This window comes from Anastrepha obliqua, chromosome 2 (assembly GCF_027943255.1).
Source record: "Anastrepha obliqua isolate idAnaObli1 chromosome 2, idAnaObli1_1.0, whole genome shotgun sequence".
In the NCBI taxonomy this organism is placed as follows: domain Eukaryota; kingdom Metazoa; phylum Arthropoda; class Insecta; order Diptera; family Tephritidae; genus Anastrepha; species Anastrepha obliqua.
In genome coordinates, this window is record NC_072893.1 from 85,458,996 (window position 1) to 85,485,468 (window position 26,473).

Consider the following 26,473-nt stretch of genomic DNA (forward strand, 5'->3'; position numbering starts at 1 on the left):
TATATCATAAATGTCATTCGTTGCCGTGAGATTAGAAACTACTTTTTCCCAGCTCAAATTTGGGAAAATTTATCTCGAAGACATGCGGTTTCTGCAGGTTAATGCAATCGACTATCGAACGAAACGAAATTTTACGGAAGAGTTATCACACTTCGCGTCGATATGAATTGATCACTAAGATTTATTATTTCCTTGGGGTGTTTTGAAAGGAAAATTGTATTCCAATTGCCCAAACAAACTAGAACTGAAATAAAATATACGCCGAGTAATTCAGAAAATATGCCCAAATGTCATCGCGAAATTTCGGGACCAGGACCAAGTGTAGGTTACATTCACCGGGCGCATAATTCAAATACATATGTATATGTATGTACTCGTAAGTAGGTGCGAATGTTTAAATTAACTATCAACAGCAGCGTCAGGAGCGCCATTAATTTGATTCACTATTTTTATTATTATTTTTCAACTGAAAGGACTCACCTACATATTTTTGTGTTCTTAATATTTCTCACATTGATGCCGCCATACTTAATATGCCTTTTTATATTAAAAAAAAAAACTACGTTCAGTATCCAAAATGACCGTCTCGAGTATTTACACTCGCATTTTAAGCCTTTTTGCGTTTTTCTAAAATCCATTCTCCATGTGAAGTTCGAAAACTTACATTCAGAATTCTTAATCAACGGAAACGAAAACGGACCTATACGAGTACAAACTAAGAATTATGGCAGTGCATGGGCATCTCCTTTTTGTTTTTTTTTTGCAGGCTTTTTTTGAGATGCGGTTCACTGTGTGGCGTGACAGACAAGTCGTCCTGCCCCTTAGGCAATAACTCTGTGACATTCTAATCACTTTAATTTATATTTATGTAAGCGTCTACACGCGCTGATGGCTCGTTTATCAATTGAAAGCATAGTGTTGTGATAAATTCATTCAACACCTTTGTAAATATGTCCATAGAAAACGAATCCGACTGTTGTGGCAAACAATAACGCAGAGTACTATCATATCGTGTTGGTATTTTCCAACTAATTTTAGACGATTTTCTTTAGCATTGCGTGCTCTCACTCATTGGCAGTGTGACAAACATATACATACCTATGTACTTATATACTTGTATGTATCAATATATGCGTATTTTATCATGAAAATAATAGCGTTAAGACAATCCACTTATAGATAAGAAAATTAAGCGCATATCATACCAGCAAAGGAACCATTTTTTGTATTCTTTTATGTGTTTTTGATTACTCTATTGTTATGAAATTGCAAAGCATTTAAGTCTATTATGATTTTTAATTATCTATGAGCACTATCTTATTTGCTTAGAAAGTGACGTAAAATATGAGAATGTTTTTGGGCTTGGAAATACCCAACGCGGCACGTGAGTCGGAGGATGATGCGAATGTGCGCAATATATGTATGTACATATATAGTATATATGTACAAAAGAAATATAGAAGCAATACAAACAACAATATATAAAAATATTAAGGTGCTTACTTGAACCAACCGTTTTTTTTGTACACTCTACCTATAGATAGTTGAAACGAGTTTATTATTCTTATCCCTACATAGAAATTGACTTGATGTAGTCACGGGACGGCAGGAAAGCGAAAGAAAGAAAAATCATATATATATATATGTATATATAATTGGCGCGTACACCATTTTTGGGTGTTTGGCCGAGCTTATCCTCCTATTTGTGGTGTGCGTCTTGATGTTGTTCCACAAATGAAGGGACCTACAGTTTTAAGCCGACTCCGAACGGCAGATATTTTTATGAGGAGCTTTTTCATAGCAGAAATACACTCGGAGGTTTGCCATTGCCTGCCGAGGGCCCTCGCTATTAGAAAAATGTTTTTCTTAATTTTGGTGTTTCACCGAGATTCGAACCTACGTTCTCTCTGTGAATGGTAGTCACGCACTAACCCATTCGGCTACGGCGGCCTGATATATAATATATTCCTATTAGAGCTCAAGATACTTGAGCATCGCACTGCGCGATAGTAGTTTCGATGCTCGTTCGAAATTCATTGCTCAACTGGTTTGCTCGAAATATTCTCGCTTTTGAACAATTTGAGCAGCTAAACGAAAATTGCAAATATTTTATATCGTTAGTGTTGCAACTTTAAAAAAGTGCTGACGTCAAAAAACAAAAAAAAAAAAAAAACGGGAAAAAATAATCAAAGTAGTGCCGAATTACTCAAAATCTCGGCATACTCGAATAAGATTCGAACAGGTGTGCGAGTACTCGTTACTCATTTGTCCCGACTACTCGAAAATGCGGGAACAAAATCGAGAGCTCTAATCCCAATAGAGTATTAAATTGTTTTGTAAAAAATTATTTTTTAAGCCAAATTAATTCTAGACGTTGGCTATGCCTTTTATGTTCATTTGCCAACACCTATTTTTTAATAGAAAAATATCCGTATATGAGACCTGTCAAATTTCAATCAAAGGAAGTGCATTTCCAAAGAAAGAGTATTTCCAGTGCAATTATTAAAAAAAAAAAGAGAATATTTACTAATCATTGTTTATTTCTTCTTTTATTATATAAAAAGTAAATATTAAATGATATTTTTACGCAATAAAAATTTAACAAAATTTTGTTTTTTAAGTAAAAAAAAATATTTTTTTAAGTAAATTTTTTTAACATACATTTTTTTACGTTGACAATTTTTTAATTTAAATTTTTTTTTATTCATTTTATATATGTACATATACAAGTAATTTAACTCGAAAAAACCTTTTTTCGACTCAGTTTAGCTTGAGAATTTAAGAGTTTATTGCAAACAATTTTAATTTTGTTGGGTATTTTAACAGATATATCTACGCTTAACTAAATTGTCATTTTCTTCGTTGTCATACAGCTATGGACAGAGAAATAGCGCACTTTTAGTTATTGCTATAAGAATTGTTATTATGAGAAGATTAACTGATATTCGTTATCCTTTTTTGTTAAGTCCTTTTAACTTTAGGCGTAGGTGCAAAAAAGTAGTTCAAAGGCCTAGGGGCCACAGTCCGCTAACTCGGACTACGTTATTCCTCAAGCTAATTTTAAAAGGGAACCTAAGGTAGTATTAGAAAAGGCCAGATGGCGGAAGGGACAACTTTCAATGCACCACTCTTTTAACTTATGCACAGACGGTGCCAACACGGAAAAGGGGGTTGAGCCGCAGTATTTTGTTAGAAATTGGAATATGAACAGTCACACAAATTACCGAAGTACTGCAGTGTGTTCCAAGCTGTGATCTACGCGGCAACGAAAGCAACAGATTTAGACATAGAAAACACTCTCAAATAAACTTTTACATTGACAGCCAAGCAGCCAACAAGCCAATAGCAGCTGTAATGACAAATTCACACTGCGTACGACAATACGAGAACAGGATAGATGAGCTAGGAACTGAGAAACAAGCCACCATATCTACTGGGTTCCAGGACACAAGGGAATTGAAGGAAACGAGAAAGTGGATACGCTAGCCAAAGCAGGCGCTAATCTTCGAGTACCTGGTACGGCTGGTACACCACCACCTCTCTGCAAACAACGACTAGATGTAGATGCAGCATTGATTCAAGAAGCGAATTCAACATGGTAAAGAGCCAGCTCATACAGAATCACGAATTTCACGCTACGCAAGCACAACATCAGGTCTACAAACAATATTTTATCTCTTACCAATGAAAGAGTGTAAACTTGTAGTGGGGATACTGACGGGACACTGTTTTACTCCTTCGTATACGGGTAAACTGAAGCTAGTGCAGAATGCCACTGCCCCGCACTTAGCAAAACACGAATAAACTTCTTAGGTTCTGCATCACTTTCAGCATTAGATCAGCAGCAGATCAAAAAATTAGCAGCTTACTTAAATTATTCAAACTGTGTATTAAAGAAAAAATATAAAATAAACTCTCCATACTACCACTTGGTATCACTATGGATGAATTTTTGGTCTATGTGCGATCTAGATGATCAACCAAGTCTAATCTAACCTAACCCGTTAACTTTTTTATTGTTTTTGTTTTGCATTATTTATTCGAAGATAATTAAAGCTTTTCGCTGCGGATATGAATCATTTTAGGAAATAATTTTTGTCTATGGATAAGTTCGTGCGGTTTTACAACAGATGGCGTAACTTGATTATTATTCCATCGATCCACATTTCCAAACATTCATTGGAGAGCTACTGTCGTAAGGCACAAACGTCAGTATAAGTTTTTTATTTGAAGCGTAAACAACAATATTTTTACCACACTTGAAAATGTCGAATTTCGTGCCAAATAATGTGTTTTTGCGGGGAATTTTTTAATATGAAGAAAAAAGCAGCCGAAAGTCATCGTATCTTGGTGGAAGTTTATGGTGAGCATGCTCTAGCTGAGCGAACGTGCCAGAAGTGGTTTGCACGCTTTAAAAGTGGTGATTTTGGCCGCGCCGCCAAAGTTCATGGATACCGAATTGGAGGAATTGCTCGATCAAGATCCGGCTCAAACGCAAGAAGAGGTTGCAAAAACTTTGGGAGTTGATCAATCAACCATTTCCAAACGTTTAAAAGCCATGGGAATGATCCGAAATTCAAATTTCGAAAAAAACCGCACGAACTTATTCATAGACCAATATATATTTTCAGTATTCTGTTGATTATATTGAATAAAAATCTTAGCTCCTTTTGCTGCTTCAGTCTTATTTCATATCTCACACGTTAGTTTTTGTGCAACAATCTACTGGTTCATTAATTATATCGTGTCTCCCTCCTTTTCAACTTTGGCTTCAATTTTATCTTTTAATGAAATTTGAAAATTTTAAGTCATTTTGGTTTATTACCCTACTCAACTCAAAAATTGTCTGAGACGGTTCATATTGTTTTATAGTGGGGTTACTAAAAATAAATATTTATATACATTCCATTTTTATATCACACCTGGAAACTTTGACATTTGTATGCCCTTTTATTTTTTTTTTACGTACAGTAAGTCAAAGTAAGTTTTAATCATTTCTTTTTTCTTCATATTTACAATTTTTTATGTTTTTATAGAAGTTTTTATATTACACCTCCTAAAGCTACTTAATTTTGAGAAAATTGTAAGAGTAGTGAATGAAAGATGGCGTAATGAATCCACTTGCAGATTCGTCTGACAATTACGGCCCGCTCAATGCTAAAGGCACAGAATATCTACTTAGACTAAATAAACATAGTCTGAGCACACTAATAGGCAGATACGCCCAGAAGATTGGCGTCCAGACACAGAAGCTATCTAAATGAGAAAGTGGAAGAGATGATCTCGCACATTTTGTGCCACTATCCTGCTCTTTCAAGACGCAGATTCACCATTTTCGGTAGACACTTTTTATGAATGTATTCTCAGTACAGTGGAAAACAAGGATCTCCTACAATTTTTGAAAAGTTGACACTGGTTTTAGAAGAGTTATTATCTCTCTAACAAGTTCCCTACGCGGCATCACAATTTGCTATGAGCGCCAGTGTGGACAATCCATAGTGGACAATCACTAACCTAATCATAATGCATTCTACAACAAAAATTATATAACTCAAAGCTCCAAAGATTATAAGAAAATTCAGAAAAATTTAACAAATTTCAAGACAAAAAAAATCTTCAACTTTTAATTCAGAATTCTGAAAATTCCCATTCAATTTTAGTATGACAAACTATAAATTTTATAAAAACATAAAAAAAATTAAATACAAAAATAAAAATAGTTAAAATTGGTAGTTCGTCGCGTTCGTTTTATTTTGAATGCAGATGTACGTTCGATTGTTAAAACTCGGGTAGTCCGAAAATATTGTTGCCTAATTACTACGATTTGTAGTCGAATAACTAATATATTACTTGTATTGAAATTTTCATGAGCATGAGCTAACAGCTCTGATATTTGTGAAAAGTTTACGCCAAAATCGAAAAAAACATTTTCCAACTTAATCAAACAGTATTATTTAGCTCATTTTGATCTTGATACGAGAAACCAAGGAAAGTTGTTCCCAAAGTATGCTGCTCCAGGTGTTATACAAATTTTAATGGTTAGTTTAAAGAAAAAAATACAAAAAAGGTCATTTATTACGCCAGTGATATGGACTGCGCGAGCCAAAGAATGAAACCGTCGATTACAGTTTTTGTCTAACCCATTTAAAGAAAATTTCTGTAAAATCGGCATAAGATATTATGTGCCATCAATACTAAGACCGCAAACAGAGAGTAACTGTAATTCGACAGACAACAATAATTGTGTGGATTCGAATTTTGAGGGTGTTTTCCTAGGTCTAGACATTAAAAAGTTAATTGAAGATTCATATCTTGGTATACATTTGCACAGACAGCTTCCTTAGAAAAAATGTAATATATTTCAGCATAAATAAGAAGCGAAAAACTTTTTTTACAAACTGTTGCCAAGTTATAGTTATAAAACCAATTGGAAGTATAGCATTCAGCTGTTGGATGCGACCTGTATTATCACCATTGATGTAATTTAGAGACACCAATACAAAATGCTAAGTGTGGTTGGACTGCTAACGGTTGGAAGCAACGCGTAATTAAAATTACATTGCATCTGCATTCACATTAGTTTTTTTTTTTCGAAAATATGGATTCAATTAGTGACGATGACGGAGAACGCTTTCATCAAGATGTCACTGTATACGAAGAGGTTTTCAAGGAAGATAGAAGACCACTATGATAGCAGACAAGCGTTGAAGCCATATGAGAGAAAAAAAATCAATCAAAATATCAACAAAAGTCGGAGTGAGCAATTTAAAGAAATCACGATTTTAAGCCTGACTTTTTATCTGCTTTTATCTAATAGCGCGGCGCCCCTAGGTAGGAAATGGCAAACTTCCGGGTGTATTGCTGCTATGGAAAAGCTCCTCATAAAAAACTATCTGCCGTTCGGAGGCATCATAAAACTGTAGGTTCCTCCATTTGTGGAAAGAAATCAAGGCGGAGGAAGAGCTAAGCCAAAAATCTAATAGAGGTGTAACCGCCAATTACATATATCTTATATGGGGACTAAGATATTATGGAAAATTTTTATTAACGTATTTCTATTATTATCTATACCAACGTATAATAATCACATAGTGCAACATCAGATACAGTTTAAAGGTGGACATTTTTTGGGTAGGTTCACATTTAAGTGATAACGCACAATTTCGCTTATCTTCTACCTAACATTTTTAATTAATATAACCATTTTTATTTAATTATTATATACTATAATTTTTTCTTGATTATCGATGAAAAAAAAAGAAATGTAGATTCGTAAGTTAAATGGATTAAAATACAAATGGATGGATATTTCAATGACTAAGTGCGTATGAGACTGAATCATTTTATTTTACTTCAAGCCCATATTCAGGTAGCAGTCGTTTTGAGTAGCGATTAGATAACACAGAAATTAAGCTTACACGCTTAGAACCGTTTTTTAGTAGCTCATTATGCGCTTAATCATAACATAGTTGGTAAATTGATAAAATATTGATTTCTCAATTTCTGGTTAGCACAGTTATTCAAAGATTAGGCACCTAATCATAACATAATCGATAAGTGCCTAAAAAGCAGATTTGTCAATGTGTGATTAGCAAACATTTGAGAGCTAATATCTGATAAAGTTTACCGTAGCATAAGCAGCAAAAAAACTGGCAGCTGATGGTACAGGAAAAATTTAATTTTAATTTTGTTTTGCCATCAGTTTGGAAATTAACAAAAAGAAGGTTTTTTCAAATAACGGGACATTTAGTGTGACCTCAACTCTAGCTTTGTGTGCTAATTCAGAGACTATTTAAATATTATAACTAATTGGCACGAAATGCCTAGTCGTTTCGTTCGCTCGGCCAGTGCCACAAAAATGTTTTAATCAGTGCTCTAGAAAATTGGTAAACGATTGCTTTTTTTATCTTTTATTCATTTTAAATTACTTATTACGAAAAACAAACAAAAAAACACACACACATTTTTAAACACAACTAACTGAACTGAGTTTTTGTGTATTCACAATGGACTTTTCCGAATTCTCTCTCAAAATATTTACAATGAATGAACTAACCCGAGGTCAACTAACCAGCCCTAGGTGAAAATGAAATTGTTTTTTCAATTACTAGTTAAAAGCAGTTTGAACCGGGTACTGGGAAAACGGCCTTTAGCGTCTTAATTAGCAAATAATTTTTAATATCGACGACACATAATTTAACGTATTTTCGTACACGTCAATAATTTTTGAATTTTTATTAATTAAATTTTTTTTTAACAAATACTGGTGATTCAAACAATTGTATCCCGAGATAGGAACACAACTCAGTAGTTAAGTTCGAGTTTAGCAACTAAAGACTGGTATCTGAGCTTCCACATTAATCGCACTTCACACATAACACGCACGCTGCGTATACGTAACATTTCTATCTTGGGGGTTTTTTTTTTTGTTTTTTCTTTTCAAAAATTGTAGTTTTCGCTTTCAATTAATAATAATTGACCGATTTATACAAATACATTTGTACATATACTACAATTTGACGACATAAACGTCAAGCCGGCAACACCTACTGATTCCGCGCCATCACAGCGACACGCGCCAATGTGATGCTTAAACGGCAACAAGCCAACAGAAAATACAACACAGAGATAAATTAACACAATGAAAAGACTCGAATTGTCACGAGTAACCGGCAACCGGCAACCGTCACCGGGCACCCGCCAGCTAAAGATGCACAAATACTTTTAATAGTAATTTAATTGGCGTTGGCGAGCATCGGCTTCGCTCTTTAAAGTGGCCCTTTTTAAAAAATATTTAATGAATTTCCAATTATTCACATACTTTTATTATGAATGTGAACAGAGGAGCTTAATTGTGTTGCGACTATTGATGCACTTTCTAGACGTTAACCACTACCGCCATCAGCTGATCGCACGAACGTTCGAGGCACGAATGAACACACGACGAATAGTGGTGCCTGTAGGTTGCGCACTTTTTGGTTTTACATACAATCAAGTATTGTGTATGTATGTACATATATACTTGTCAACCATATGTATGCCGTCCTTGGCTGAAGTTTATTTATTGACGTTGCATTTGTGCGTGGCCCGAAAATGATAAGGAGCACAATCAACGCAGAGAATAATGAAGGCTTATCTCGCGGAACATGCCCAACTCTTTGCTACATATCTGAGTAATAGACAATTATCTCATTGGTATGCTGATAAGATTTTAAAACATTTTGAGTGCGATGTATGTATAATAAATTTTACCTTTTATGGTCTGTTTAGAAATTACGTTACTTAGTTTGGGGTGACACTATTGATGTAGTTAGAAGTCAGGTCATACATACATATGTATTTAGTATATATACGGATGTGTGTACGTACATATTATTGAGGAGAGTTCATTAGTAAAAACTTTTATTTTTAGAATTTTCTTAAGAAAATATATTTTTAATTTTTTCGCCTAAGTAATCGCTATACCACTTCTCATGCATCAAGCTAATCTGTTTTTATAATCTTTAAAGCTGCAGAAGCGGTCTTTATGATATTTGCCAAGTATTTGAAAATAAAAAAAAATTATTTTAGCCAAACCGACACAAGACTTTTAGACAGCTTGTAGCTAAACAAAAATAGTAGTCGAGTGATAAAGAAAATGTACAGGGTTTAATTGAAAAGTAATGAGCCTTCCCGCGCGGAGCGTCTGCCAAGCCATCAATCGAATCGGCTGGTGGGGGAAAATTATTGTTGGACCTTCCCCTTCCACTAGAAACCGGTCCCAGTTCGCTGGCAACAGCGGTGCAGTCAACATCGCTCCGCGCGTGAAAGCTGTTTTAATAGTTTGTTAGGATTTTGCAGTGGCGAAAATGCAGCATCGTTGGAGCAACGTTACTCGATCAAATTTTGCGTAAAGCTAAACAAAACGAGTACCGAAACCATTGATCTACTCAAGGAGGCTTACGGGGACCAATCTCTGTCTAGTGCCCAGGTAAAATGGTGGCACAAGTCGGACAAGGAAGGCCGGGACGACGTCGAAGACGAACAGCGATCTGTTCATCACGACAATGCGCCGGCGCCCACCGCCTTCCTCTGCACCTCTGCATTAGCCAAGATGGGGGTTCCGGTGCTTCCCCACCCTCCCTACAGCCTAGACCTGTCCCCCCCTAAATAGTATTAGAGCTACGCAAACAATATGAATGCAATTTTTGTAATAACGAGATCCCGAAAATTTTGAGATAGTGAAAATCCAAAAAATGTATATCCCTACTCCAAACGAGATATTTTACGTTTTGACCCAACTGGTACCTTCGACTCGGCACTTTCCTGCCGTTTGACTTCCTTGCCGCTTGATTTTCTAGCCCATATTGAGAAGAACAACATTTCATTATCAGTCCCAATGCTTGATGTTGTTCTACAAATGTTATTCATCATCATTGACGTCTCATCATCATCATTATTATTCGTCATCATCAGTCCCAATGCTTGATGTTGTTCTACAAATAGGGATACCCCTATTTTTGTGCCGTCCCAGAACGACAAATGGTTTTGATGACAAACTTTTGCATGTGAAAAATGCAAAGCTTACCATTGGCTGTTGGGGGTCAATCACTATAAGGCAAAACTTTTTCTATCATATGCGAAGTTGTTTTTGTTTTGCGACAAAGACAATTGAAACCCAATTAAAGAGAAATGTTGTTGTGAAAAATCATTATTTACTTAAATGTATATAAATGCACAGGCATATAAACAAGGTGGCGCAAAATGATTCATCCAATTTTGTTTTTGAATAACTTTTTTAGTAAATAAAAAAAATATTTCGAGTGATGGAAATCTTCATTTTGTGGAAAGAGGCCGAAGTCCGAAGCGTATACGAGTTACCTAGTCCATTCGATCAGTGCAATTTTTTACTACTTTATCCAATAAGCCTTAAAAAATCTAAATGAGGCGAATCAGCAAAAATTCGACGCAAAGGATGGTCATTTGGCTACAATTCTTGCACGAGTTGTATTTTATAGGCACGTAAGCCAATGACATTGCGTCAAATTTCCACTTAGTCGAAGGACAAAGGGCTACAAGTTGAGAACGACGACGAATCAACATTTCGCTCTATGAACTTCGCGAACAGATATTTTTTTTTTTTTTTTTCAAAGTAAATTTCAACAATTTGGGAGCATTGTTCTGGCTTTAAACGATTCAGGATGGCGTGCCAAGCCCTATGGTGGAAACAGTCACCGACGTAAACGCAGTCCCCTGTCAGCTGTTACGATCTAAGTAATGAGAGCCCCATGTAAATGAAAAATTACTTCCCTTCCGTATCGTAGTATCGTAGATTTTATGGCAGGATTTTTGAAAATTCCCGTAGAACAGTGTCAGCTGATTGCTCTCTCACCACACAGTGTTGCCAAACAGTTTATTTTGAAATAATTTACAAAATAAACTTGGAAAAATTTTAATTTTTGTTAAAATAACTTAAAAACAATGTTGAATAATGTTAATAATGAACTATTTGCATTTGTTGGTTTTGGCTTTGGTTTATTAAATAATGAAAAATTGTAACTGATAACGCAGATGTGTGAAAAAGTGTGCAACCAAAAATATCAATGGCAACATTGTATAGATGCAACCAAACACATACACACACAAACCGATGTATTGTGTAAATATGTAACTAAAAGAACGCAGTTGTTCTCTACGGGATGAGTTGAGCTCAATTTTGTGCTCTCTAGGGGCTGCAGTAAGGGACTACGTACGTCGGTGACTTAAAATAAAAGAAAGTCTTAAAATAAACAAGAATTTTTAATGATGCCATTCAAAACAAATCTATCAATCTTATCAATGTAAAAATTGAACAGTAAAAATCATTAATAAATACAAAAAAAAATAAGATAAAAAGTTACTAATTGCCGGCATACCCAATTTAAGGCAAATGCGCTATTTTCCTTTAACAGAAAAATCCCACGGAATATTTTATTATCAGGATGAGGCATGATTTAATTAAAACTCTTTTCACCATCTGCGAACTGACTGCAAATTAACAAACACCAAAGGAAACTAAGAAGTTGCATGTTTTATTTCACTACATGTTTTCCATGGTTTTTACTTTAAGATTTGCTTTCGTTTTTGGTTTTGGTACGCAGTGGTTTTGTGCCTTTAGACGAGTCATTCGTAAAATGTTTCGTTTGTTTTCGAACTCTGATCATGTGATGTTTTCATATCTAAACCCAATCGCCTGCAGGAGTGACATAGTTTATATAAAAATGAGTCACAAAAATGAGAACCCTTTAGGGGCGTGTTTATTATGAAATAATTTTAGAGTTTAAAACATAAAAAACTGATATTTGTTACGAGCATATTATAAATTATAGGTTAGGTTAAGTAAGATTTGGTTGGCACCCTCCATAGGGTTGTAAAGAGGGTTCACTTAGGCCTGGAGGCCTCTTGTGATATCACTAATTTGCACTCAACTTCTCCCTCTTATTTCCAGTGTGGAGAAAAAACTTCGTTTCTCAGATAAAGGATAAACTACTGTGGATAGTTGCCAACTCCAAGCCTGCTAGACATCCAAAGAAGTAAGAGTTCAGACACCGATGTCGCGTTCTTGCAAGACGAAACAATGACAGAGAAAGTGTTCAACACTATGCACCTTCTCCTCGTTCCTACTGCTACGACAGAAGTCATTTGAGGAGAAATTCCATCGTCGATGCACTGGCTAGTTGGGAACTGATATGTGGATATCCCTTTATCCTCAAGAAAGCTTTGGAGCAGATTGGTATACTGCGCCATGTAGATGGACCGCCAACAGTAGATAGACCGCGTAGCCCACTTGTGAAATAACTAGACAGGATTGCTTTAGAAACAATGAGCACAGAGCTGCCTATAGATCCCTCATCAATCTAGGCCAGTCTTCCATCAGCCCGGTGGTTGGCATTATCACGAGACACTGCCCAATAGGAACACATAAAAACGTATGAGTCAAGCGTGGGATGAAATTTGTTAGCTTGCTCTTCATAATAATTTATTTAATGCCAGTATTTATTAAATTTGTTCCACTTAAACTTTAAAATAAGTCACTTACATCTTTTGGCTAGCTCTTCCTACAATTTGTTGTGTTTGCCCTTATCTCACTAACACTGCGCAATAGAAAAAAATATTCGAGATAAAAGATGCAAAAATCGACTAAATTTTCGTTCGGTTTTTACAATTCAAAAAATAAATTTCATGTTTTCGTGATCAAGAAAATTGATTTCACAATTGAAGTTTGTGAGAATCATTAACGATTCTCTGCTGTACACTTATTGTATGCGCCCAGACTCGTATTAGTCACGGCCAATTGTGTACGTCGGGGTCAATTAAGGATAGTTAAGAGTTTAAACTGTATTCTGCAGTATTCAGATCGTGTAATGTAGGTCTTACGAGACAATTGAAGATAGAATTTTTTTTGCGGTGCATAATTTTCTATGCAGTCTAGTGATTGTCCAATGTACATTTGACGAGATATCGTTGGCGGCCTCAATAAAATACCTTCTGAAATATCTGAAACCCAGCTCAGCGGAAATTGCCTGTTCATGAGATGTTATCACTTATACTTTTATTTCCAAATTAGAAATGCATAAAAGGTGTTATGAATTTATTGCCTATAGCCATCGAACAGCACTTCTCCTAACTTTCCATAACGTTCCGCAAATAATTAGTGCTGCCTTATATCAGGCAATAAATCACACCTTCTATTTGACATCATAAATGTTTGCGTCAGCGTCATTTAGTATCAATAAAATAATTATATTTAGCTGGCTAATTAAGCTAATTCCAGAATCATTGGTACTGTTTTGTATCACTAAATTTTTACTGCTTCACTTGCGATAAGAGTTAAGCCAAGACAGCACGTCGTAGAACAAAAATATTTATGTCAGTCATTCATACTTGGCAATTTATATAATTTATCTTATCTGAAAGTAACTTGATTAGCATATCACCAGCGAGTAGGAGAGCACTTCCGACACTTTAAATCAGTTGATCTCTAGATTTAAATAGTTGAGCGGACAAAGTAAAAAATATTATGAGTAAACTTACAAAACCATCATAAAACTAAATAGGGGTATTCTCTAAAGCTAGTACAAACGCAATAGGAAAAAAATTTAAAATTTTCCAAACAGCCCAATGAAACAGTAAAAAAAATACAGGCATGTTAATTTTGCAATATTTGTTAGCTTTTCCGATAACCCATGATTCGGTTATAGAATTGAATCATGCCGATGACTAAACTCATATACGTCATTATTTGATTATAACAGGTTCTGCTTTTTGGTCAATACATCCTTATTTTTAATGGAAAATTTGAATATTTCTATTAAACTTTTATTAACGTGAATTCTAAAGCTAGGAAATTTTACAAGTTTAAATATTGCATGAGAAACAAAATATTTACCTCTAGAGTAATGGAAAGTACGAGGCTTGTCTTTTAGCAGGGTCGTCTTTGCTACACTACGTGTGATAAACTGTAATTCGATATTTTTATCGAAAAGTTTTTTTGGCATAAACTTATATATAACATTTTTACTTACGAGCTTTATTTGTTCGTTTGTTCGCCCAAAAGATGGAATTAACTTAACATTCTCGTGCGATGATTTATTGGGACTTTTGACGTGGATTTCGTTGGATATTGCATAATTTGTCCATTGGGCAAAAAAGGACTTGTGTCGGCAATTATGGGTGTTCTAAAACGAGCTCAGTCCAACAAAAGTTGGATTGTCAAAGCAAATGGTCCCTGTTTTTTCATGAAATCTGATGATATCGCAACTGTACTCGCACCACTAGAGAAACTTAAAACAGTCAATTCTGAGTAGTTCACAACTATTGGTTTGCCAGAAATTTTCGGAGAATGGAGGAAAATCAACCAACGAAGACAAATCATCCTTCACCAAAACTACGCGAGCTCCCACGTTTCGGCTCAGAAGTGTTTTTTGAGCACTAAAATGATTGAATTAATGGCTCATCCATTTGACAGCCCCGATTTGGCATCCAATAATTTCTTTTTGTTGCCGAACATCTAAAATAAAATACGAGGTCAACGTTCTGCAAAGCCTGAAGAAGCTGTTGAAGTCTTTAAACAGCTCATTTTGGAGGTTTCCACTACTGAGTGGTAAAAGTGCTTTGAACATTGGTTCAAGCGATTTTTTGGAGGTGTATTGACTCCAAGAAGAATAATTTGAAAAATTAAATGAAATGTTTTCATTTTTGGGCGCAAAATATAAAAAGCAACCCTCGTACCACGCTGGTTAGGTTGTTTTGTTAAAAGTCACAACTCGAGTTAGTTCGATGCTCATTTACACACATACATACACACAATGCTTAGAATGTCATATATTTTAGAATGTGATAGTAAATTTTAACCCGCTTGCCATTTTATTTAAATCGTTGCTTATTTCAGCATAGAATTTTGTATTTCGCCCTTCTTAGCAAATACTCGTAATGTATTTACAGATATAAACTGTACAAGTGTATATTTTTCATTCGTAAAATAAATTTACAAATATACAAATTGCAATTGCAATGGCCACAGGATATTTTTCTTTCTTGCGCGCAACTTCTATTGAAAACTCTCCACATCCTCAGCCTGCACCTCACACTCAGGCGGCTCCATCTGGCAAGCGTCGAGGGGGTTATATTGGTTTAAGTTGACCACACGTGTACAATTGATATTCTGGACAGGACGTGAATTGCGGAGAATGCGTGTTTTGCCGTCTTTCGAGAGCAAATGGCGAAATTCGTTCAACTGACGTTCGCTAATCGCCAAGGCTTCGGGAAAGAGAAACCATTCAGCGCCCTGATAACAAGGTGGTTCAGTCAATGAGCCACCGTAGCTGTAGAAGCCAGTACGAAATTGATAGCAGAGGTAAGAGAGTGGAAATGGTGGGATTTCAATTTTGGAACCAGGCTTCTGTATACGATGTAAATTTTGTACAAGCGGATCCAAATAGGGATTGTTCGATGAAACCTCAAAGAAGTAGCCAATCATCAGTATATCATAGCTAGATGTACAGTCGCCGGAGGGGCCAGTGCGATGCATGGCCTGGAAAGGTACAAAAATGCACGCGAATAAAGAAGGGGGAAAATAATTAGAGTGTAACCTGTAACTCCAACGGAAACTTGCGATAATTCAACATATGTTCTGATCCATCGTTGCTTAGTAGACTCCAGCGAAAGCACAGCTCAACAAAAGTGTAACAAGCCAGAAGATCAGCACCGCTCACTGTGGGTGTGTTGCCTGAATAACAGGCGCGCAGCATAACTGTAAAATAACATTGAATTGACGAAATTTATTGAAAAGATAGAATCGTCTGAGAAACCTGTATGGCCAGTATTTTCCAGCATAATACCATCGGGCAAATCATCATAGTGATTCCAGCACAGTAATTCACGTATGGGAAATTTTTGCACATTACTATCGATAATATTTATAGGCGATTGATTTGTGTCTGAGCAGCACCAATTGTGGGGACCTTTTAAGTGCGGAGCGCATCCATAAGCAAAAGTTACACTATTTTTTGTTTTGCCTGCAACAAACTTAGCTTACCATTATCTGGTCCATAATCGAAATTCGCCGACTCACTTCCACCCGCACACGTATCTGCTCTACAGCTGCCTCCACTGCCTGCTGTGCCGCCCCGTAACGGGCAACGAAAATCACAAATTAATTTTGCCGCATAAATATTCGTTACGAAAACCAGCGCGATTAGAAAACTAAGCGCCATCACCACGAGCGGATACTCCAAAGCGCAACCGATCACATGATAGATGCAATTGAATAAAAAATTCAATAACGAGCACAGCGAACATTCCACCATTGTGCCAATAATGTGAACTTCAACGTCGAATAGCAAGGATTTGAAAATAATCCTTAACTGGATTTGTATTTATTTATTTATCACGGTTTTTATTGACTGTCGATTCGTTTAAAAAAAATGTCCGCGTTTTGACAATAAAAAATTATAATTTGTTGAAAATTATTTCTTTGTGATTTTTTTACAAAATATTTTATATCAGCACACAGTAAATGGAAGGGGCAAGTAAAATACCTTGTGCGAGCAAAGGATGAATTAAACCAACTTCTGATCTCTGAGATCACCAAACAGCTGGTAGTGTTACTATGAGTTGTAGTTGCTTCTGTTTGAAGCAAAAGTAAAGCCGTAGAATGATGGAAATATAGCCGAGAGCACTCATTAGGAGCTTAGTTGAAATGTCAAAGGTATTACAACTTTAATTAGTGTATTTTTGAAACGACTATCTGTTATATAATCTAAAGACAAAACACTCATATTTCCATTATCCAGGAAGCCATAAAAGCAATGTGTAGACTCCATAAATATGGCTTCTGGCACGAAAACAGCACTTCGGGACCCAGAGAATTCTTTAAGATGCTATATGAGCAGTAGTCGTTGTTTTTAGCACCTGAGGCCCGATGGAGAGTTTTCCAAACAGAAATTTTTGTGATTCGATAGTAGCAGAATGGATAATTGAGAGGAGATGGAGCGGGAAACAGATTCGAGTCTTTAGTGACAGTCAGACTGCACTAAAGGCTCTGGAGAACGCAAAGCAAACTTCAAAGATTGTTCAAAAATGTAAGAAGAAGCAAGACAGAATAAGCTTGTACTTAGGTATAAGAGTTCCAGGACACTGCGGTGCTCAAGGGAATGAAATTGCTAAAAAATTGGCCAACTGTGGATCAGCAGTTCCCCACAGGGACCAGGGCCAATAATCGGAATTAGTTCTGCAGGAATAATGAAGTGGATTAGCGATTATGTATGCAATTTACATAAAGAGCGATGGTCCGGCCTAAACCGCTGCAGAACTGCGCAGTATTTTGTGACAAGCCCGAACAGAAAACTTGGAAGAAAAGATGTTCGCTTGATGGTCGGTAATATTACAGGACATAATCCATGGGGTCAACATATGACCACCGATTTGCCCGTCTTGCTTAGAGGAAGCTGATAACACTGAGCTTTTTCTCTGTGAGTGCGTGGCATTTGCTAGGGCATTTGCTGCGAATTTTAGGTTCCGATGTCATGAGAACGAGTAAAATTCGTTTCCTCAAACTGGAGGATATTTTCAGATTTACCAAAGAATCAGGAAACCCCTCACAGGTCTAACTACCTCTATTTCTCTATTCTTTTTTTCTTCTGTTACTTCTCTCCTTTCCTCATTGACTATCTACCCTTTCACTTTAAATACAAATGGGCTTTTTAGTCTGAGTGTTTTAGGTGTTACCAAATCTCACGGTGCTTGAATTTCAAACAAATAAAATTATAAAGTGAATTAACATAATTCAGCTCTGGGGAGATATTTTCCCCTATTATTTAGGTTGCGCCGGCACACTAATAAATGCACCAGAAAACGCCTTTAGGTACCGAAGAAAATTTGAGAAAAGTTTCATCACGTCGATTGAAGAGCATTATTTTGCCTGTGAATACTCAAAGGCAATTCCGCGCTCTCTCTCAGCGTTCCTATGTAATATAAACCCAACAGCTGTTAAGGAAAAAAATTAATTTATTAGAAATATTAATTTCAAGAATTGATAACACCTCCGATTTCAATCCTAATCGAGAACCTTGGACGAGATAGCTAAGAGGTGGCTTAAGACTAAGACTGAAGGGTTTTATTGCGAGTATAACAGGATTGAAGAAAAACCCGGCGACATATTATTTGAAAGTTGGAGCGTATAAAGCTAAAAAGGCGCCTCGAGAAGTATTGAGAAAATATTTTGTACCATATGATTTCATTTTTGCTTTATTGATAAGATAAGGCAATTTACGCAAGTACCCTTTTATTTTTCTTTTCGAAAGCGTGAGATATAGGAAATTAGCACAGTTCCGGCTCCAACTAAAAATATAACGCACAATAAAAAAATTTTTTTTTTGATTGTAAATTATTCATGCGCCATTTATTTATTCTCTGGAGACCCTCTGTATACATATCTACACCTTTTTTCTTTTTCTCCAAAAAAACTTGTTTAGTAAAAATGTGTGCAGATAGAATATAACTTCGATAGCAAATTATTAGGATATGAACTTGTTGTTGAACTCAAATTACTTTGTTTAGGTAAAAGCCTTGCTTTACTAGTATGAAACTATTCGTTTAAAGTTTATTGCTTATTGCTTATGTCTGAGGTTCTGCCCTGAGATGCGAGAAGCACCACCCTGTATATATAATTGGCACATATATAATACTGCCATAAGTTCTGCTACAAGGCCTACAGAGCTGCAGGTCTTTTTTTTTTTTGGATGCAAAAATGTTTTATTCTAAAATATATTCATTCACTTTGGTTTAAAATTTCACGTGATTTACATGGAATGGGGTAACAAAGAAAATGCTGTTGCGATGAAAAGCAGATATTCACGTCACTAAAAAAATCCGGTATATTCAAAATTTTTCTCTATCCTACTATCCATCGATTCTTAGAATAACTTGCAGTGAAAACCAGGGTCAAAACCCGTGATTCGCACGTTGATCGTATGAGTAGAACCATAAAAGCTATGCCGAAGCGAGTTCGCCGAAATCTTTGAGGAAGCAGAAAATTGTAGCTAGATTGCTAAACATATCTTTCAGATCCATGCCACGATTCATCCCTGACGACCCTCCATCTGAAATCTTTTCGCAATTTATTAGCTATTCAGCGGTTCAAACAAATAAAATTGAAAATATGGAAGAACCTTTTGCAGTGGTACGCCAGCAATAGCCTTGAAAATGTGAGAAGTGAAAAATGCTGTAGCAAGGGTTCAGAGAAGTCAGCATCCAACAAACATCGCGGTTGGTGGAGAGTATTCCGTTAAGGTTTCTCTTTTTTGCATTTCTAGGAAAAAGGCAAAAAAAGTGGAATAAAATTTTACCAAGAAGATGTCTGGCAAGACGTGAAGAATTTAAATGGATCCCTATTTAATGGAGAGCACTGAGTCTTTCAACAAGGCCTTGCACTAACACATAAAGCTAAAACCATCCAAGAGAGGTTACGACATAATATTCCAGCTTTTACTGCCGAAGTTTGGGCAGCCCTCAAGCAGTACAGATTCAAGTAATTCTCTCAACTACAAATTACGATCATAGTTGGAAGCTATAGCTTGCAAAGTTTGTCACCGAAATTCGGAGAATCTAAAGCGAACACTTAATGTAGCAGCGTTATCCGTGTCTGTGACGGGTCATAGTCATAAGTGGCACTAACTATATAGTAAAACAATGGCGGTCCGTTTAAGAGCCTGCTTGAAAGCAAAAGTTGATAATTTTTAATAAAAAAAATTAAAATTACAAAAAATCTAAGTCGCTCCTTAAATGTTAACACTGATACGAAGTTGTAACAGAAGACAATGGTTAGACAATTGGCCGAACATCTCATCCATTTTGAAGTGTTCGCCTTGATATCTATGTTACAAATTGAGTGAGCAATATTTTAATACCGCCTCTGGATTATTATTATCTGCCGAGGGATGATTGCCATTAGAATTTTTTTTTTATAAATTGATATTTCATGCCTACAGTGGATTTCGGACTCGGTGATGCCGAATGGTAGTCACATACAAACCCATTTAGCAACGGCAGCTTTAGGGTGTACGTACCTATATTTATGGCCACCTGTTCACACTAAATAAATTAAAAAACAAAAATAAAAATAAAAAGTGTAACTGATCATTTCATGTGCAGTGAAATTCAGCTTAAGGTGATTAATTCTAATGAAAATGATCACAACAGCTGCAATGACTCAAACTTTGTTAACAGCTCGTAGAAAAAGATATTTGATTTCAGCGAACTTAATGCGAAAAACTCATGTCTATAAATTATATTCTAGATGTTTATTTTCTAGCTGTTATAAGTCTACAAAATTCGTCATTTCCACTGGCAAGTTAATATATTAATTGCCCAGCTGAGTTGAGAACAAAAATAACAAATGAAACAATAAAGTGATATATACAAAGGCGTCCTGCACTTTCAAGTGTACCGTAAAAGCAAAAACAAAATATAAATTAGATGTAATCATTTTGTACTAAAATTAAACAGTATTATTTTTGTCAAAAATAATTATAATTCTATTAGCATGCAACACTTGTGATCACATAAAAAAACACAAAAACCAAATAATTGCTGAGAATTTTTCTGAAAAGAAATTTAACAATATCAATATCCACTTTTGTCAATTCCAGAATGTTGGTGTTGGCACCGCACTTTAAATTGACTGTGACATCGCTGGCCATATCGCATGGTGATTGACAAATATTCGGCGATAGCGTCGCTGTACTTGAAGCTGCCTCTCAGCCAGACGAAAGTCCGATAGCCGCCTTCCGCCCGCCTGTGCAAATATGTACTACAAGCTACGTTTGTACACATTTAGGCTCGTGTGTATGTGCATACATAAGTATGTGCGTACTTATGCGCAAGTAAAGCTGTCTCAAATATTTATGGAGCTTGACATTTCAACATTGGCGATAATTCAATTACCCGCAACAAGGAAAATTTCTTTTTGTTTTGTTTTTTGGTACCTGTGTATGTATTTATAAATACATTTATGTGTGCAGTCAGTTTATGTATGTAGTAACTAATCAGCGTTGAATTTGTTTTGCCTAAAATTAATTTCAGCGGTGATAAGGTGAAGAAAACAGTCTTTTTTATTAGCTTGCAAATTTTACGGCAGTCAGGAGGGGTTTCACAATCAAATTTTAAATTTACTTAAGTCTAAGTTAAGATTTACTGTTCACCAGCTACCAAAATAGCCGACTAAGTATGAATCTCTTTTCTAAAAGTAGATTGCCAAATCTCACAAAAAAAACAAAGAGTGTAGAAATGAAGCGAAGTTTTTTTTTTTGTATGCGCTCTTGTGCAATCGCTCCATATAAAAAAATTTCGAGCCTTCGTTATATGGAAGAAAATGCAAAATATTATCAGCAAAAAAAGTTATCAGAAATTGGTGCGAATTTCAATTGGAACTTTACCAGAATTCAATGCGTTATGAAATTGCGTACCCATATCTAAAAACTCTGACTAAAAAGTTTGAAACTATTTTTATAATACATATATAATAAAAAAAAATAAAAATAAAAAAATTAATAAAAAATAAAATTTATATAAAAATAAAAAAAATAATATAAAATAAAAGAAAAAAAAATTTTAATTAATAAAATGAAAAAAATTAAATAAAATTAAGTAAAAATAAATAAAAAGTCGAAACTTCGCATATAATCTGCTGCGAACAAAAGTATACACTATAAGTCATAAGCGCACCAGTGATCAAATGGTCATGACGGATAAAATGTTAATAACAACAAGAAAACCATATTATTTGAACTGAAGAATTGCGCAAGCATATGCGGACGAAGTTGCTTGTTTGGTAACAGGCCCTTCGCTTATGAACACCTGCAGGAAAGTGCAGAAAACTCTGGTTCTGATTGACACTTGGTGCTGTGCGAATGGGCTATCGGCAAATCCCGCCAAGACTGGTATTGTCCTCTTCACCAGAAGGAGGAAGCTTGATGGACTCGTTCTGCCTAAGCTAAAAGGAGTCACAATCCAGCTATCCAAGGAAATTAAATATCTTGGAGTAATCCTCGATAGTAAGTTCCTATGGAAATCACACGTTGAAACAAAGACATCCAAAGCACTGACAGCTTTCTGGCAGTGCAAAGGTGTCTTTGGGAAAACGTGGGGTCTTTCTCCTAGCAAGGTCCTAAGGATCTACACGGCTATGATAAGACCTATTATCACCTATGCATCAGTGGTCTGGATGAGTACACTCTCTCTCGTGGGAGTCAGGAGGACCTTACTATATACAACGCACTGTGACCATCTGTTGCACCGGAGCTTTTCCGACTTGTTCAGGCCCGGCATTAGATGCTCTGATTGGTTTGCCACCACTTGATGCTTTCATCCAAGGAGAGGCGTTGAAGGCCTTCTGCAGGCTGAAACACAATGGGAACTGGTAGGGCCCCTGTCCGGCATTGGAAAACAGAGAAGGCTGCCAGAGGCCCAGTTGTGGTCAAATTCAGAAAATAAGCCCGGCAAACACTGTTTTCGCATTTTCATGGATGGCTCCAGGACCGAGCATGGCTCGGCCTCTGGGGTTTACGTGGAATCCAGCGGGACAAACCTGCACTTTGCTCTTGGAATGCATGCATCTGTGCTTCAAGCGGAGTTGTATGCAGTTCAAGAAGCGATGAACTTTGTTGTGGAAAACCGATGGAGAGGCATCTCTTTATGTGTCTGTAGCGACAGCCAAGCTGCGCTTATGGCCTTAGACAGCCCCCCAACCACATCAGGGATACTCAAGTCCTGTAAATCCAGGTCTTTGGTACTGATGTGTTAAGAAGCGACCATATTGGCTCCTTGGCACCACAAGATCTACTCAGATTTCTTCGGAGATCGGGTAGATTTAAAGAAAACTAAAGGGGAATCCAAGTGTAGTACAATGGACTTAATTCATGTCTGAGTGCTCCACTTGCTAGTTGTCCCGACAAAAAAAAAGGGAAGAATAATTCCAGTAACAAAACGAAATCAAACCATTTATTACCCATAAAAATTAACGCTTTCATGACCATGTCACGAAATATAGGGTATTTTAAAAGAAGCGCCTAGATGTTGTTTTCCCAATAAAATAAGTTAAAGTTTAGATTCAAGTGTTACCATTTAACACCCAATGCAGAAGCTGTGGGGACCTTTCAGAGAAGGAGACTGTAGAGCATTTCTCTGTAAATGGCCGGGTTTGGCAGCTAGACGATTAAGGTCACTGGGTGCTCCTTTCTCCGACAGCCTGGGGCAGTGGACCAGCATAAATCTCATCAATCTTTTCCATTATATCAACAGCTCTGGCTGGGTGTAGATGTCTGCCTGTTGGAGGTCTCATAATGGTGTGAAAACGGCGCTTTAATGCTACTTGAGGAATGCCAGACTGGCACTTCAACCAGTTCACCTACTTTCCTACCTTAGATTATTTCAGGTTTCTCTAATTTTATTCAAAATATGGCTCTTAACAATTATATGTGAAAAATGTCCACCATGAGCTACAGATAAAATCCGCCAAACAGTCGATTCATGAATGGTTGAGAACGTCGAGATATTGACGTTGAAGCCTGCTGAGCACCACTTTGCGCTACATCAGCAATATCTCAGCAGAACGTCCAGTTTTTGGTCTGTCAACCCTTTTTATATGTGCGACAGAACCAGTTTCTTAAAATTTTTTTACAAACATTTTCTGACAAACCAATCATTTCGATGATTGTTTCCACCAAAAAAGTCACAAATTTCGCAATATGTTGTTCTTAAAGATCGACCATTTTCATAATATAAAAAAAGCTACCGCCTAGGAATTATTCACTACTGAAATCTAGGCGATTAAGTCTAATATGTATTGGATGATTTTTTTTTTTTTTTCAATTATATCTTAAATCTTTTCTAGCTACTTTGGACTTAAGAAATGGGTAGAAAAATTTTTTTTACAATCGTTTTGGTAATAATTTCTTACAAAAAAAAAAAAAAAAATTGGTTTTCTATAAATTTTGTAAAAATCGTTTAAAGAAAAGTAAAGAGTTACCGACAGCATACCCTTGCTCGGTTAGCAGATTCTCGGGATATTAAAAATTAGTATGATCTACTTTTTTTCCTTTAATCTAAAGCATTTACAAGGCGATATCTACACGACAGAAAAAAATGTGTTAATATTCGTACATGGCGAATGTGCATAGGAATTGGGTATTCTGACTCCTGGGGTTTTTGGCTGTAAACTAGTTTAATTATTAAACAAATTTATGCACACACCATCAGAAATGAGCAAGTACAAGGTGGCGCAAAATTGATCACCTATCACTATCTGAAGATTTATAATATTTGCAAATGGCGCCATACGTGAGCACTTGTGAACTAGACAGCTACAGTATAAAAACAGACAAGCACTGGAGCGCATAAAGATCAAGATAAAGATTTTTATCAATCAAAATTTCTTTTTTGTTTTTTTTGATTTAGTAAAAAAGTTATTCCGAAACAAAAGTTAATTAATTTTGCGCCACCTTGTATTTTAATCTTGACTCAGTCCGAGCACTTTATATTTTTTCTAAACAAAATGCACATGTGTTTGTTTTGAAGGAATTTCAATGAAATAATAACAACAAAATGTTGTTAAAAAGTATGTTAGTCAATGCTTGGTACAATTAAAAATAAAAACAAAAACCAAGCCAAAAACTGCCAAGCGAAAAATAACACAGTTCGAACCATGCGAATGTTGAAAGCTGTTTCTAGCAAAATTTCGATTGATAACATCTTGATTCCGATACTGATTGTACACTCCCCCAACTATCAGGCCAGAAAAGAGCAAGAGTTATGTGTATGTATAAGCGAAATATAAAATAAAACATAAAAGATTATTTGTACAAAAATTTTGCTCTAAGCTAAGGTCAAAAAATTTTTGTAGAACGTTTTAACTCGCTGGCAACCTTCAAAATGCTATCTTACTCGAACATTCTAAAAATGGGGCCAAAACAAAAATTATAAAATTTTACTATTTGCACTTTAACAACGTATTTCTCTCTGATATGTATTTTTCTTATTTTTTCATTTATTCTAAAAATACTTATGCAAAATTTGCAAATTTAAACATTTAAAATGGTCATATCAAAGAAATTTGACTAAAGAAAGCATATGCAAGTTGAGGTTTTACTATGTGGGTCTAGCTCTTTCATCCAGAATTGGAACCATTTCGCCCCCAGATAACGAGCCGCAAATCTTTGCATAGTGTAATTGGGCGCAATATTGAAGAAAATATAAGTTAAAGAGAAAAAAGAGAATTCTGTAAGTTAGGCGTAAAAAAATAATTATCCAAAAGAATTTCAGGATTTGTATCCGCTCTTTGAATGTAAGACTTTGCTTGGTAACTCGCAAAGGTAGACTGATCACATGATTCAATGATAAAAGGTTTGCTCAGTAAGCAGCTTTCTCGTTCTCTCTTCACAAATCAGCTCCCTTAGCAAAACACTGGGTTGCTAGCTCTAGAAATTTTGAGTGAAAGTGGAGGAAAAGTAGAAAAAATATTTCATTTTCAAAATGGTTTGCTTATAACCAACAACTCGCTCAAGAGTATTCATCGGTATGTTCAGGACTATGGTAGTATGACATGGAATACATACCGCTTAGGTCAGGGCATGATAGAGTATTTGACGTCATCAAAGATCGATGAGTGGAGAATTTAGAAAGCTTTATTTCTTGTGATGTGCTGATTTAGAAGGAATTCATGTTTTGGAAAGAGCTAGCATTTCCCAAAGAGTTACTACCGGAAGAATAATTGGATAGTTCCGACGCGACCGATAACATTGCATACCTCATTATAAAAAAGTTGGGATTGAAGGAACTTGTTTCCAATGAGCCCTCCTTACCATAGAAGGGTGAAGTGTCCAGAGGAGGCTTAGCAAAGTACAGTACCAGAATGAAAAAGCTACTCATAAAAAACCATCTGCCAGAATCGGCTTAAAAC

At 35.9% G+C, this 26,473-nt stretch overlaps 2 protein-coding genes across 4 annotated transcripts in view; both read right to left on the reverse strand.

Moving 5' to 3' along the window:
• LOC129237826 (carbonic anhydrase 2) overlaps window positions 1-26,473 on the reverse strand; it is a 40,351-nt gene that overhangs the window by 8,568 nt on the left and 5,310 nt on the right. Inside the window, exon 1 of one of the 3 annotated variants that reach the window (XM_054872776.1) lies at window positions 8,822-8,919. The exons of 1 other annotated variant lie outside the window; for it this stretch is intronic. The gene's annotated coding sequence lies outside the window, so the exon portion shown is untranslated. Of the gene's footprint in view, window positions 1-8,550; window positions 8,573-8,821; window positions 8,920-26,473 lie in introns of those variants that run through there. One more of the 3 variants, XM_054872777.1, reaches the window with a different exon arrangement.
• Window positions 15,452-16,963, reverse strand: LOC129237825 (carbonic anhydrase 1-like). The gene is made up of 4 exons (XM_054872774.1): window positions 16,556-16,963; window positions 16,329-16,481; window positions 16,110-16,270; window positions 15,452-16,051 (listed from the first exon to the last, which is right to left on the reverse strand). The coding sequence occupies exons 1-4, from the start codon at window positions 16,824-16,826 to the stop codon at window positions 15,569-15,571; spliced, it is 1,068 nt and encodes a 355-aa protein (XP_054728749.1). The 5' UTR covers window positions 16,827-16,963; the 3' UTR covers window positions 15,452-15,568.